This window comes from Tetrao urogallus (genome assembly GCF_951394365.1).
Source record: "Tetrao urogallus genome assembly, chromosome: 2".
In the NCBI taxonomy this organism is placed as follows: domain Eukaryota; kingdom Metazoa; phylum Chordata; class Aves; order Galliformes; family Phasianidae; genus Tetrao; species Tetrao urogallus.
The window spans coordinates 74,798,154-74,814,029 of NC_136814.1; the positions used below are offsets into that span (position 1 = coordinate 74,798,154).

The 15,876-nt window shown below is 36.3% G+C and overlaps 1 protein-coding gene across 2 annotated transcripts in view; it reads left to right on the forward strand.

Annotated features, from left to right (window-relative positions):
* RNGTT (RNA guanylyltransferase and 5'-phosphatase) overlaps window positions 1–15,876 on the forward strand; it is a gene marked incomplete at both ends in the record, with an annotated part of 187,671 nt that overhangs the window by 98,002 nt on the left and 73,793 nt on the right. Inside the window, one exon of one of the 2 annotated variants that reach the window (XM_079532490.1) lies at window positions 614–682. The exons of the other annotated variant lie outside the window; for it this stretch is intronic. Coding sequence (XP_079388616.1) covers window positions 614–682 — 69 coding nt within the window. The remainder of the gene's footprint in view (window positions 1–613; window positions 683–15,876) is intronic. 2 annotated transcript variants of the gene reach the window in all.

Sequence of the window (15,876 nt, forward strand, 5' to 3'; positions counted from 1 at the left end):
AACAATCTAGGCCAGAATGCTGCTTTTATAACTGCTTGTGATTGTCAGATGTCTGTATTTGCTATGTTTCATGACAGTGTGGTAACTTACATGTCAGAGTTTATCAATTGTTACTAAAAGCACTTGGAACTCAGACAAATTCTTCATCTGTACAGTAAAACATAAAGTAATAACTACATTTTGGTAGTTGTTATTTTTGCTATTATCTATAGACTGTAGCACTCGCTAGTTACTTACTTTTGCTTAGGCAGGTCATAATTTAGCATGGAAGTATATGATCCGTTTTCCTTACTGTTAGCTAGCTAGCTTCATTAGTTTGCATATGGAGATGTTTTTTTCCTATGGTAAATGCATCTCAAGGGATGCAGTCACATCCATACGGAATTAGGAATCTTTCAGAATGTAAAATGGAACATGGGAGATTCACGTTGATTCAGATGGTTGCTTTGCAGTAGTGTTGTTGTGTTGCTGTGTTATGCTACAGTTGAGCAGTCTGCAAAACAAGAATTTTTGAAAATGCCCCTAAATAATCTACTTTTGTGTGGAATACTGTAAAATGTTTCTTTATGGAAAATTGGAAAAAAAAAAAAAAAAAATCTGTTCTATTTTGTAGCTCCTGGAAGGAAGCTTTGCTAGAGAAGTTAGCCATGAAGTGGATGGATTGATATTTCAGCCTACAGGAGTAAGTAGCGCAATAACTGATTTTTTCCCCTTCACCCCAAAGGAAATTCTTACCCTCCCTCTCCTTTCATCCTCCCATCTACTGCTTAATCTTTAATTTGGTTAGGACAACTTTTCAAAGTTGGTTCTGATTTTTCCAGTTCCTCAGACAACTGAAGTTCACCTAATTGCAATTCAAGTTATAGTATGTGTGACTGTTAATTCATAGATTAATTCATGGCAGTAATTTTCAGAAATCAGCTCACATTTTTTGTGCATTTCTAATATGATATGATATGATATAAATGAAGATTTTTTTTCTGACTGCATGACCTGTTGGTTTGAGCTCTTGCATTATTTTTCTTAAGGATGTTTCACACAGTAAAATTTTAGTAAAAGGTTTAGGCAGTATAATGATGTGTAACTGTAGTGGGGGAAGTCATCAAAAGCACTGCAGACATCCAGAAACAACAGTTATAAATAGTTAGTTCTCAAGCAGGAAAATGGCTTTAAAGGAATTCAGTAGCAGGACCTCTTCCAACCTGTTCCTGCTACTGCTGATTTGAGTACAGCGTCACATTGCAGTGTGTACTTTATGTTGCTTTAGACTGTGACTGTAACATCATCCACATTGACATCTTTTCTTAGCTTGCAAAAGGAATAGATTTTGACTACTGGCAGTTTGACAGAGAACTCTACCCTTCATGTTACTCATAGAAAATACTTGTATTCGGTTTTCAGGTAAAACTTTTTTTCTGACAAACTTCACATATTGATGATCTCATCAAGCAGTGCTAATGACGTGCTCATCTGGAAATAAGATTAAACTCTTTATTGCAAGTTCTACATCAACTAACCACAAAATAAATGATAACTAGACCACAAACTTACTTTCTTTTTATATAAAGCTATTTCAAATTCAAAGCAAAGCTAGTAGGAGAAAGAAAATTCATACTTGCGTAGGAAATCCTGATAATGTCTCAGAATACTGTCAAAACCTCAAGCAATTGTGAAGGCTTCTCAGAACCAGTTTTCTGAGTATTAGAGGTTAAACTACGGAGATCTACAGTAGTTAATTTTGAAATGATATTTTCTACTTGAAATGAAATTACTGAAGAATGTGTGTTTTTTATCCTTGCTGCTGCAGTAAAGTAATATCTGATATGTTTTGTGTTTCTAGAACTTGTTTTCTGATTTAGCATACTGAGAAATTTATAACCCAATAAAACAACAGTTTGCTTGCATAAATGCTTGTAAAAGTTTTTCATCTTTAAAATATGGGTTATATTTGCTTAGTCCAATATAATGTTCAAATTTCAGCATTATTTCAGGTTTTATGAAACAGAAGTTCATTGCATTTGTTATTAAAGTGGTTTTCCTAGATTAAGCAACGTGCAGTGTTCTTGTGGTTTCTGTAGCTGAGAAAATGCAAATAACATATTCAGTGTAAAAGAAATTATTGTACACTTGTTGGTAGTTAATCAGCTAAAACTGATAAATTTGAAAGGCTTAAGCTAATATAGCTGATACTGCTTTTTTATTTTTAATGGGAACTGGGATTATTTAGTCTGGAGATGAGGAGGATCAGGGGAGACCTTACTGCGCTCTGCACTGCCTGAAGGGAGATGTGGTGAGATGGCTGTAGGCCTCTTTTTCCATGTGACTAGCAATAGAACTAGAGGGAATGGCCTCAACATTCAGGTTATGCATTAGGAAAAACTTGTCTGAAAGAGTGGTCAGTGCTGGAATGGGCTGCACAGAGAGGTGGTGGAGTCACCATGCCTGGAGTTGTTCACGAAGCATGTAGATGTTCTACTGAGGGACGCAGTTCAGTGGGAAATACTGGTGGTAGGTGGAAGGTTGGACTGGATGATCTTGGAGGTCTTTTCCTGCCTTGGTGATTCTGTGATTCTCTGTGGTAGGAAATACAATAGGTAGTAACACAAGGTCGACAATATAATAATGCATAAATGATCCCTTGATAATAATAATTTAATATATATATTTTTTTGTATTATAGTTGCAGTTGTGTGATGTATTATACCACTTTTAAGAGAAAGACACCTATTCTTGAGTGAGGTAGAAGCCTGAATTTTTGTTATGGCGAGGCTTACGGAACTTTCTCTCAATTGAAGAGACCATGGCATATCCACAGGAAGACAGGGAAGTTTAGGGAACATCATCTGAGAGCTCCTGAAGTCTCACATGCGTTTTGAAGAAGAATGCAAAAGTCAATGTGAATTACAAGATCACAAAAGAAGGATAAAGAAGCAGCAGAGAATGGTAGGTGGCCATTTACAGACAGGAAAAATTGAGGGGAAAAGCAATAAAACACTTTCCATACCTTTAATAGTTTAATGAGAGTACAGAAATTAACTCATTATATAATATAAAGAGTGTGGATCTTATTTGTTGTCTGCTTGAACGTCTTTTCAATGTTCAGTCAGAGAAGGTTCTCTTCATCTCTGGTCTTAGATGCTTGTTTCCAGATCAGAAAATATGGATATATTCCTCACTAGCATAGGCAACAGTGGTATTAGGAGTAGAAACAGATGGAGAAAAATACTTTGTTACTTTCTGGTTTAATTATGTCTTATGATAAAAATCAGAATACCTGAAGTGATTTCTTAATAGGAGTGATTTCAGCAGCCTCTAATTGCTCTGAGTTTGAAGAGATTTTTCATCAAAGTACTTGAGAATTGGTTTGGTTTTGAGAAGCCATCATGCTTTGATGAAAAGAGATTTGCGAAAATGTTTTACTACCAAATTTATGGTTTTAGTTAGGTATAATGTAGTTTGTTATCTTTTGTTGTCTTTCTTTGTAAACTCGTTATGAATAGCGAGTTTCTTGTACTGAAGCAGAAATTTGATTTGTGTTGTGTCTGGTGATGGTAGAAACAGCATTAAGGAGAAAAGAGGTCATTTTCTGTGTGTGCAGTTTAGTTTGTTTTGCATGATCATACTATAGTGCGTTATTTTTCCTACTTAATTCACCACTTGAGTTGTTATTCATCTTGTATATTACCCAGGGTATGAGAAGGGCTTTTGTTTCACGATGACAATTAAAAGACAGTGACAGAATCCTGCCATCTTCTTCACAGCTTTCACAGATCATGAGAAGAGTATGTTTAGTGCAAGTGATGGAGATTTTCCTTCTGGTTTATCACTTAAGAATGCTTTGTAGGTGATTTGATGTGATGTGTGCATCACAGTAAACCCCACACGCCCGTCATACCAACCATTCTCTAACAACTCCATAATGAAAGACAAATATAAGGCAATGTTTTCTTACTATTGTTTCTCTTCTTCCCTTTGTATTCTTCCTTTCCTCTGTTTCTTTTCCATGCATCTTTATCCAGTAGCCTGTTTCCCACATTTCTTTTGGTTTCCCTTTCATGTCCTTGCTTCATAACACTCCTTTTCCTCGCATCATTTTCTATCCATTTAAGATGCTCCTGATACAACTCCTGTACAGTTAAGTCAGCTCCATTCCATTTGATCAGCTTTCTGATCCCTCTACATGTAACAGGTTGGCAGAGCAGGGACCGAAGCTAAGTGCTAATTAGGAGGAGTGAACAGGCCAGCAGGAAACTTCGTGGACAGGTATGTTGCCCAATGATTGTGCCCCAGACAATGAGCAGATTAGTTTGCAAGCAAAAACCAAACAACTTAGAGAACAATTAGTAAGCTGTGAATAAGATTGGAAGCTTTCAACCATTGTTTCTGAAAGATTGTTTCAAAACAGCAATCAAGGCCATACACATGTTTTAGAAAGCTTGTGGTTTGCTAACCTGTGTGGTTTTATTGAAAATATCAAAAATTGCCTCTTATCTTTTGATGGCAGAATCAGCTCTGACCTTTACCCACTCATCAGTGAAATTACTTCTGTAATCTGCCTTATAAATCATGCTTTCAGCCACAACTATCTAATATTTCTGCTAGTAATCTCTTAATAACTGATCTTTTGCTGGCTAGAACTATTACTTTACCTTGCCTGGGAAGAGGATGTAGGAATTATTTTATTACTTCAGCAGCCTAAAAGAAGGCTAGGTGGCTGTCAGTTAGGAAGCCCTAAAGAAGCTGACTGATTGTGGGAAGTTTGTATCAGAACTTACTGTCTTTTTCACCTTTTTGCCTCCTGAGCTCACTGATTGTTCTGGCTCAGGCTGATGTCTGTTTTGTACTTCTCTGTGTTCTTACTTTGGATGAGGGGTGAAGTCCGGTTGTGTGAGTTCAGGATGACTTCAGTGAAGGAAGAAGGACAGCTACTGAACTAAAAAAGATAAAGATTACTTTTAAAGAATGGCTGAATTATTTAAATCATAACTCTCAATATTGAATACTAACAAAAAGCTTAGCCTTGAGAATGAAAGGAGAATAATGAACAGATTTTTATTACTGGCTAACACTGAGTGAGTTTTCAGTACATCTTCCTTCCTTTTCCTTGGTAGACTTCATGGTGGTCTGAAGTGCTTGGTTGCCTGTTAATTGTTTGTCCTGTTATGACTGTACAGTAGCTGTTATTCTTTTCTGTCCTTATAAAAGTTTATCCAGACATCTCTGAAGCTAACATTAAATGAGCTATCAGCGAGACGCCACCAAATGAAATATCTCTTAAAGGCCATGTTTTGTTTCATTAAGCAATGCCAGTTTTTTCTTAAAAAAAAAAAAAAAAAAAAATCCCGTATAATTGGTGTGTCCTTCCACAGTATATGTTTTGTTGGATCCTCTGCAAATTTTTAAATGTATACCAAGTCAGTTGTTGACCTATGTTTGAAGATTGAACATCATGTCTACAAGTGGCAGGGCATCAGTTATTAAGTATTCCTACTGCAATACAAGTAATGGCTTCAGATAGACCCACATGTTGTCTTGGTGTATCAGTGCTGGTGTGTAAAGTTTTAGGAACAATCATAATGTATGTTTTTTGCACTTTTTGTGCTGCTGCAGGTTTTCCTTTCACAGAGAATCTGCTGTCAATCTCCTGAAATACCACTGAGCTTTACAACTCCTTTCTGCCTATGAGTAGTTGTTATACTCAATTTCCATGGCAATGTTCATAGCAGTTCGTCTCTTAAATTGCTAGTCATATTGCAAATATACCATCCTATCATATGCTTTATGAATGTACTAAAATGTATTGGCAATACACTATTTCTTTTGAGTTTATTTTTTCTGTGACTATACAAGAAATATTTTTATACCAATTCAGTTCTGCTTTGCTTTCTTGAGGTTCTTCGTTTTATACCTTTCTTGAAAATCGAAAAACCAGAAAATTAGAAAAACTGGAAAATTAAGGAAAAGTAGCAGTGGAAATGTTAATGAGTAGCATCTAATTAAATTAAGCCTCACTTAATTGAATTGTTAGAATCCTAGATAAAAGTGCTGTGATTTCCAAACACAGTAAACTTCAATGATTTCCTGAGGTAATTCATTCCTCAAGAAATTTGATGATTTCTTACTAATACAAACTCATAACATCCACATTTGTCAGAACACAACCAGAGAGGAGCAGACAATGAGTCATTTTTAGTTCTCAATAGAGTAAGAAAATGCCATAGTGAGGATTTCTGTGCTTAAATCTCTTCTGTTGGTTTGCTGGTACGTTTAGAGAAGCAGTTGTATGTGCTATTTGCCAAAATTGTTTAACCTGACTTCCTTTTTTTCTTTTTTTTAAATGGTTGAGTAGATGTCAGTGACTTAAGTCTGATTACCTAAGGGAAGTGTTAATTCTAATTGATATGTTATCTCATTTGTTTGCATAAGACCTATGGCACCTGATATTCTCTCATTTCCCAGGTGATTAATCTAATTTTCAGTAGCTATCTAAACAGGTTCTTGAACTTCTGTTGTGCAGTTTAACCACTGTGCCTGACAACGGCATTAGGCAGCAAAGATCTATTTCTTATACTTTGTTATGTGTATTGGTCAGCCTTAGGATTGCCAAAATATCATAATATAATGATGTCTGTGTGTACCATTTGAGAGATTGTCTCAAATACTCTCTTTTTAGATGCTGCTAGATGTAAGATAAGATATATTTTGTTGGGATAAGCAGAATCATTAATCGACAAGGCTTTCAAATTTGATTTTTTGCATAGCTTCTTTGTCTCGAGGTCCTTCCAAGGACCTTGTGGAGACCACTTCCTTCACACTCCCCACTTTGTCAGGTTGTATATTTTGTAGCTACGAGAAATAAACATTATGTGTATGTATTATAAACAAGAAGCTCAGGTGAGAATACCAAAGCAATTATTCACCCTTTACAAAACATACCTGCTTTTAATAAGCTTGTATCACACAAATTATCGTGGATCAGCTTTGAAAAACAAAACTCAATTTTATCACCAGAAAGAGAAGTCTAGGAAATAATCTGCTTTGAATCAGTGAGAATTCTATATTAAATCATCTTAGAAGTCAGTTCAACTCTTGATCCTTGACATAGGCAGCCATGAATGATCGGCTGTCTCCATGGCAGTGCTCCTACTCATCCTGTATCTTACAGAATCTTATCACTGCTGAGAAGTTGACAGAGTAGTAGGGACTTGCAAACTGGAATGCACAGCGGAAGGTATTTCAGCAACAGTCTGTTTTCTTCATATCCTTGAATTGCTATCAACAAATAGAATACCTCACATACAATTCATCTAACCTCTTTTACTCCAACTGAAAAGACTTTAGGAAAGTATGTGGAAAAACAACCTCGTTGCAGTTGTTTTCTCCCATAACTTTCTTCTGTGCATGCTAGAACAAGACAGCCAACAGGTTTTATTCATTTCAATGAAGATCCTTAATGAAATGTTCTTATTTTTTCTTTGTTGGGGCATAGCAGTGTAGTAAAAACAGTGATTTGTATCAAGCTAAGGCAGAATATTTAGGTAGATCTCCATCCTGCTGTTTTCAGAGTGGGCAGTATCCTAATATATCAGGACGATTATCTATAAACCTGAGATTTGAACAAGCAGGCTTGTTTTCAGAGAAATGTTGACATGTACGTTCTGGTATCTGGATGGTCAAAGTGCTGTTAATGTTAGACACAGTCTTTAAAAATTAGAATGATATATTTTGCATTGCTCTCGTAATTTGAAATGTTTACTCTTCTGTTCATATACATAGTAAATTTGAAAATGGAGGATCAATATCCAAAATAAGTGACTGAATTTTTGCAGTTATTGAAATACATCTTTTAGTTTGTAACATGTATTATCAGATAAATCTTGAAATGTAGCTGTGTGTATTTGATAACATATTTAGATTGCATACTGTGCAGTACATGCTATGCTCCTCATATCTCACAGAAAGCTGTGCAAGGCCGAGATGTCTGCTAAATTATATTCCATTAAGGAGGTACAACAGAACAGTGTTGTGATAATTTGATCTCATTTTGGCTTCTAGTATTTTTAATTTCCTTAGTAATTCCATTTGTCAGCTGTTTTAGTCTTCAACACTTCCAAAAAAATAAAAAGGCCCATAAAAGTGGAGCGTTTGAAGAGTACAAGTCTTGAGCTGAGCATGAAAGCTGTCAGTTGTTTTTCAAGGAAATTCCATTCAGTCTTCCACTGAATAATTTAAATATGATTGTATCATGCAGGTTATGTGCTTCTGAGTATAGAGCTGAATGGCACTGCTGGGCTTCATGCCAGTACTGTAGAAGTCACTACCACCATATTTATTCCAGATAAACATAGTCTTATTTTCTCTTAATGCTGGTAGTTATGTTTCTGAAATGAAATCATCTTCTTCATGTGGAAGCTTTCCACCAAGACAGTGTGCAGCTGGGATCTGTCTGCTGGTTCATTCTGAAAGGGTAGAAGTAAAAATCTTAGCTGGTAGCATCCTGGACTTCAGAAATGAGGATGTTCTGTGTACTTTGAATTGCCTATTAAAAGAAGCAATTAGTACACTTGCAAGCTGCTATTTGAAAGTTTTGACAAGTTTGAACTGACAAAGTTAGTTTGTTTCCAAACAGTGATCGCTGGAAATCCCAAGAAGATCCAACCACTGAAACAAAACGTATTTTATGCAAAACGGGATTCTCTGGAGAGAACTATCAACTTGTGAAAGCAATTAAAATATGCGTCTTAGGGATTTGTCAGACTGTAAATTGATGTTGCCATTATTAAGTGAAAACATGGCTTCTTCTGCTAGCAATGAAGAAATAAAACAACAGGAGAATAAAAGATAATGCAAAGTAGTTTTGGAAATATTCCATTGTTAATGGTAAATTGATCACAGGATTCAGCAGGCGTAGGATGAACTCAGAATAGGTGAGAAAGATTTACTATGTACAGGGTTCTTTGTACAGAATCAGCAGTATCTCAGGGTTGTTCCTTTTGTGTCCTGATATATAAAATGTAAAGCTCACAGTTTCTATCTAAATATGTTTTAAATGATGTGTCTGCATTTTGTGATGAGCAAAGTAAACAAAGTTTACTTGGAGAGAAGTGGCAGATGTCAATTTTTGCTAGTTTTTAGGCAGTGTGTTCCTATGCAGTAGTCTTAGCAGCGGAATTAGCTGCAAACTAATATTTTATGTCATTTTTAATATGACAGATGCAGTTACATTTTTTTCATATTTTCAGAAACCTAAGTACTGCAGTCTTGATGCTTTCCTTGCTGTTAGAGATTTTGATTTAAGCTTTACATTTCATTGAAATATTTGAACCTGAAAAGATATATGACTCCGCTTCTCATAACTTGTATACATGGATCAGAACAACCAGGTAGACAATTTTTGTGAATATTTGTTCAAAACTTCTGCAAGATGCACTGCATTTTTTATGCTTTAAATGTTTATGTAAGACCTAGTATTTTACTTGCAAAAATATCATGGGGAATGTATTTCTTTTTTCCCATGCTTCTACAGATGATCCATTTCAGTTTCTTGAATGTATGGGCATGTAATGTCATCTGACTTTTATCTAGTAACAATCAGAAGCAAAACTTTTAGTGTCGGTCAGATTGGAAAATGCTTGGCCAAGCATTGGCGCAGGATGAATTTGGGTAGTAGGTTTTGTCAGTCTCGAGCTGCTTACAGATGCTTCATGAATTGGACCTAATTTGTCAAATAAATTATTCATTGGAAATAATTTGTGTGGATCAGCTTTCTGTGCATGAAGCTGGTCCATCTCTTTGGAGAGCAGCTGCAGTAGTCCTAAGAGTCTTCAGCAAGTTTTGAGAGTTGCTTAAGTTGGTTGGTAAAAATTGGCACTTCTATATAAAGGCAGGTAGCATGGATTACTTAGCTGCAAAGATGAACTGTGCCCTAATATACCATGGCTCCTTCTGTGCAATTCGTGCAAGATATTTGCATATCTGACAACTGTAGTGTGAGTCAGATGGTATAATGGGAAACAGCTATAATATAATTGTTCTTTACTGAGACTTGCCTTATCGCAGTTAATCACTTTGCCCTTGTATTCTGCTTTGGTTTTAACATTAAATGCTTCTGAACTAATACTGTTTTTATTAATACTTTACAGCTACTGGATATATGGAATGTTGCAGAAATCCACTAAAATGAAAACTGGTACTAAGCTAATACTACAGCTTGGAGCATGCTAGAAATGAGGGTGGTTAGCTGCCATACCAGGGATGATGTTACCATGGAGAAAGCTTCTGTTTCCATGACATTTGCTTGCATATTTTGCTAGGCCTTCAAAAGAAATATGGTTTTGTCCTCTGTCATGTTTGGTAGATTATTCAATTGTTTACAAAGATCTTCAGTGTCTCTCTGCAAACATACTAATGAACTAAATGAACTGACTTCTTAGGAAGATTGATGGTGACTGGACTGATCAGAAAAAAAAAAAAAAAAGAGGAAAAAAGTTATTAAAACTTTTAGCATTCAGCAGGCAAGTTGCTTGTTTGTTTGTTTTTAATATTTTTGACAACTACAAATATTTAAATATTCTAGCTCAGTTCTAAACTGGATTAAAGCACTCTGCTTACATACATTTTGATTAATTTAAAAGAAAATCCACAGCTAGTAAAGAACTAAAGAGGCATATTACTTGTTTTAGGTAATGGCTTTATATTATGAGATCTACCATGTACTGGAGTTCTGAAGAGCAGTAAAATTTTAAATCAAGTTGTGGTGTAGTTTACTATTTAAGAATCAGTTATTGGCTGAGGAGTGAATTGTAAAAGCCTTTTATTTTTTTCCTTAGGGTGAAGAAAAGGTGATTTTAAGTGTGGAATGTTTGGTAGCTATACATAAGGGAGATGGTTTCCTTACTGCTTTTCCTCAGAACAGTAATTATGGCAGTATCACTAATCTGCCAGCACCTTTTCTGTTTCTCTTCTATTGAAAATTTCTGACTGCAGTCACATGTGTAGTTACAATTACAAGATCGCACAGACTTAAATACAGGTGGGTATAATCCATAGGTGCTTGAATATAGGGAGCTAGGCAGTGGTATTGGTTGGTGAATGCTGCTGCATATCCTACGCTCTTTTTCACAAAGGATGCAGAGATTTAAACACTGTTTGGTCAATTCCATATTCTTTGGCCATCGCTAAGACAAAATCACTTGTCTTCTGTTCCTAATGAACAGTTGACTCTTTTTCCCTTTGTATACCACTCTTCAAATCAGTTTCTAGCATCCCAGAAGTCTTTTTAATTTAATTTTTTTTTTTTTCCCAGTTACAAGTGAGAGTCTAAAACTTGAATCCTTTGTGATACCTTCTTGGGGCAGATTATTCTGTCATATGACTGTTTGCAACACTTGTGTGTTATGTGTTGGAGTGTCAACACCTGAGCCGATATCCCTCTGAATCTCGGTTCTTTTCAGACCTTTTCCGTGTTTCACATTTTTGAAGCACAAATCCACATGCAGCCAAGGGCTAAATAATCTAATCAGTGTAAACATCTAGGAATTGTCTGTCTAATGCAACCACAGTGTTGGTCCAGCTCTGTTAGGATTTTGGTAAATAGGCATTGGTACTTCAGGTAATATCCTCCCTCAGCTTTTATCACAGTCATTGTAATAGGTTTGTTGTTTTGTTTTTTAAAGCCAAGTTTTCCACTTGAGCGTAACTTCTGGATCTCCCATGCCAAAACCATTACCTCTGGCTCCACATCAGCTAACTATAAGGTTCAAGTGCTTTGTCCAGACTTTAAATTTATTTTACATCAAGAAAAATGTTTTCTGAATTCTTCAGGTCTATAAAAGTCATTTACTCCTTCTGTTGAGGAGGAATATACTTCTGTATACTACAGAAATGACTTTTATGAGACAGCTTATAAAATGAGCAGGTACTGTTCCCAGTGTCAACAGAGAGGTATGGCTCAATGTGAGTATGGGAGTATGTTATCCTTTGTTGAATTCCTGCTGAATTGGTGACAGGTAGATTTGTTCACTTTGCTGCCATGGCTGTGCCTTTCCTCTCTCACTATTCTAAGAATATTTTTGAAGGATTCCATTGAAGTTATTTCACAGATGTGATGCTTTCTCACAGAAATCCAGCTTACAGGCTCAGATTTCATACAAGCACGCTCGTTGTTATCCCATTGCATTTTGCTAGCACTTGCGTTGGAAAGATATTGGTGACAGGTACTCCTTAATGTTAAATTTGATTGATCTTGAGGGTGACAGAGTTTGTAAAGTATGTTCCAGACGTTGTTGCTTCTCACTAGAACCAACAATGATATTTTCTACATTGTTCTCAGCTGTAATAGAGCTAGTCAGCTTTATGTTCTAGAGGAAGGACTCAGTCTTTTTAAGACAGTTGCAAAAAGGATATATGGGAATGTAAGTAAGCTGAAAAACCTCTTAGAAATCTATCAGATAAGAAGACAGCTGTTTGTAAAGCTGTTCCAGTTTGTCTGCTTCTGATAGAGTTGCGCAGTGATCACTCACTGAACATTTCAGTGTTCACTTGATGGATATAGGTAAATTCACCCTATGAAGAACAGTTCACTTGCTTTACAAACACAATTCTGTCTTTTAAATGCATTATACTTCTGCTTATAAAATAGCTGTGCTGAATCTCTCTTTCTGTTCCCCATCATTACTCGTAGCAACGTTAAAACTGCTAAACTTGTTACCATTGTGGTTTGCCAATCATTGTCATCTACCTCTTTCTCTAATTCTCTGCAACTTCAGCTGTTTGCCTGCTAAGAGCATAGCTACATTAACAGTTTGACATGTGGTATAATTAAGGGAGAGGAAACAGGATAGGGGAAAAAGTGGCTGACGCTGGGAGCCATCTGAAACTGTTCTGCCAGTGACAGAATGGAAGATGCCTGCCAGCAGCAGAGAAGCTGGGCAAGGTTCTTTGCAGTTGCTCAGTCCCATTCTTCAAAGCCGAACTTGTGTTATGTGTCCAACCAACATTTGTATGGTCATACTCAGCAGTGAAGGGGTGAAAAGTCTTCTGTGGCCAAATCTGTTGTTTTGTAGTGTTTTCAAACTGGTTATGGGACAAGATGAACAACCAATGTCAGAACCACTACTTTTAATGTGAGAATACCCCTCTCTGTGGACAGCAACTAATCAAGTTCTCTGAGTGGCTTCTTTTAATACAGCCTAAACTTCTTTTCCATCTAGTTGCAGTGCTCAGAAAATAGCTCTGCTATACAAATTCTTGGCAGTTTCCTAGAGCCGCTGACTTCCTTGTTCCTAAGTCAGAACTGCAAGGATTAATTTCTCACCAAGAGTGGGCAGGCCTCTTCCATTTTCTCCTATAGTGTGCTCTTCCCCTCCCCCCCCCCCATAGGAGGAGTTTTCCTTTCTCATTATCCAAATTGCTCTCCTCAAAATGCGATTTTTAATTGCATTAGTTTTGTAGCAGACTGCTTAAAAGAGAATATATGTGCTGGTGTATTTTAGGGTACCTTTTTTTTTTTTTTTTTTTTTTTTTGCGGCTTTTCAACTCCAAGCATTTCAGCCAGCTTGCTACTAGGAAAGCCAAAGGATTGTGGAGTACATGCTGTGTTCCACTGGTTAGATTTTACTCTTTTGATCTTGAGAAAATTGTATAAATATTTCCTTGTGAAACCAAGGATATAAAATACACTTCTTTCTATTTTAATCTAGATACATAATGATGAATTCCGTATAATTAAAACTCATCATTTTATAATTTATGTATTAGAATATATAGTTTAGAAGGCAAATTTCTGTTGTTCCTTTTAAAACACTGCAAGATTCAGTATTCTAAGCAAGACTCATGAATATTTAATTCAAGGAGATTTGTAGCCTTGTAAAATGTAATAAGCTAACTCTTAATGACAATTTTGTGTAATGTACGTTTGGCAACATGTAGAAAAAATGCTGCTGGCAATTCTGTGTATCATCTTTCATGCATGTCTGTTCTGCTCTAGGGACTTTTTCGCTTTGGAATTAAAGAAGAGAAATTAGACTGTGTCTGAGATCAGCAAGCTGCAATTTCTTAGTTTGTACTTGTACGTCTCTCCTTATGTTCAGATTAGCTTACTGTCTGCCTCTTGATGTAAGGCTGCTTCTTTTCTGAGATTGACGTTCCTGACAAAGTAGCTTGAAATATGTTTGCATCTTCTGTTTAGCGTTGGTAATTTTCATTCATCTTCATGAGCTCTGTAAGGTGATTTCCTAAAACATTCCTAATATTCTAATGCTCACTGTAGCTTGGGAAAAATGTTATCAAAACTGATGTTCTGATGAAGCCTTAAATTCTCAGGTTGTAGCTGCTGCAAATGTGGTCTCTAATACTGATAAATTATCCAACTTACAAATCAGGTTATCATAGTGAGCCATCCAAGAGTACTGGGTTTTATTTCTTGGAGATTCTTCTGTTATAACAAGGTTGCTTTTGTTGGAAGATGTCAAGGAGTGAATGCTTCCTGCTGATTGAGTCTGGTGTTAGTGAGATTTCCAGGAACCTTTATTCACAACCTGGCAATCCATAAAGAAATCAATTCCTGTGTCCTCTGAGAAATGGACTTCTCTCTGTCTACTGTAAATTCAAGTGGATGCATTGAATGTTGAGTTGGGGCAAAGGCAATGAAACTGAATGGACAGAAGGGAGATTGGGACCATCAGCCTTTAAGAAATGAGAGGATTTTTAGGCTGATGCATCACAAAATCCAACCGTGTGAAAATAAAACCAGTAAAGTTTATGAAACTATTGATGTAATGAAGAAAGCACCCTTTGCAATTTATAGGATGAAAATTAATGTATTTTCCTATATCATTGGTTTCATTCAAGTTTTTTTCACAGGAATATTGTGGTATGAAGAATAGGAAGGAAGATGATGATCCTGAGACTCTTTCATAGGTTATTTCACTGGGAAAAGGAGAATAATTGCTTCTTCTAGACTAGAAAGAAAAGGAAAAAAAAAAATTGGAATGGGGCTAGGAGTTCTTCTGTTACCTTGGCTTTCCCAACAGTTTTCTTCATCTTTATAATCATAGAATCATAAGATGGCCCGGGTTGAAAAGGACCTCAAAGATCATCTAATTTCAACCCCTCTGACATGGGTAGAGTTGCCAACTGCGAGACCGGGCTGCTCAGAGCCACATCCTCCAAACTTCCCTTGAATGCCTCCAGGGATTTAGTTTCTCTATCTGTGAATTAAGAGATAATGTCTCAAACAGACCTCGGTAAATGAAGATGAATAGAGTCATGTTAAACGGAAAATGGAAAGAGATCATTAACATTTAAAATTTGAAGAATTATAAACAAATGCGATATTTTTTATGAGATTTTTGTTTCTACACCAAAAATGTATCAGCTCAGCCTTGCTGTGATTCCTAGGAATGTAGCTGACAAAAGGGTTTTCTGTTTTGTTTCACAGTCCAAGCTGTGGCGTGTCAGTTGAAACACTGCATTTCTATTAAGTATTAATAGCTAATTAAGCCTGAAAGAATAGCAAAAAAATGAGCAATATTAGTGATGTCAAGTGCTCTTATTTAAAAAGCAGTTGTGTCTTACAAATATGTATTAATATGTATGTATTACATTGGCTTTTCATGCTCAGTTACTCTTCTTAAACATAGAGAGCAAGGCATGATTTAGTTTTTGCGAAGGAAGTGCCTGAATACTACCTGTGTCTGTGAGGGTGGGCAAATGGCAGGGAGTCCTGTCCTCTGAAGTTAAGCAAGTAAAGATGTAGGGAGCTTCTTATTTCTGGGTTGTGTTTATAGAATCATAGCATCACCCAGGTTGGGAATCTACTCCAACCAACCAACCAACCATCCACCACGAATATATCCCTCTAAACCATGTCCCTCA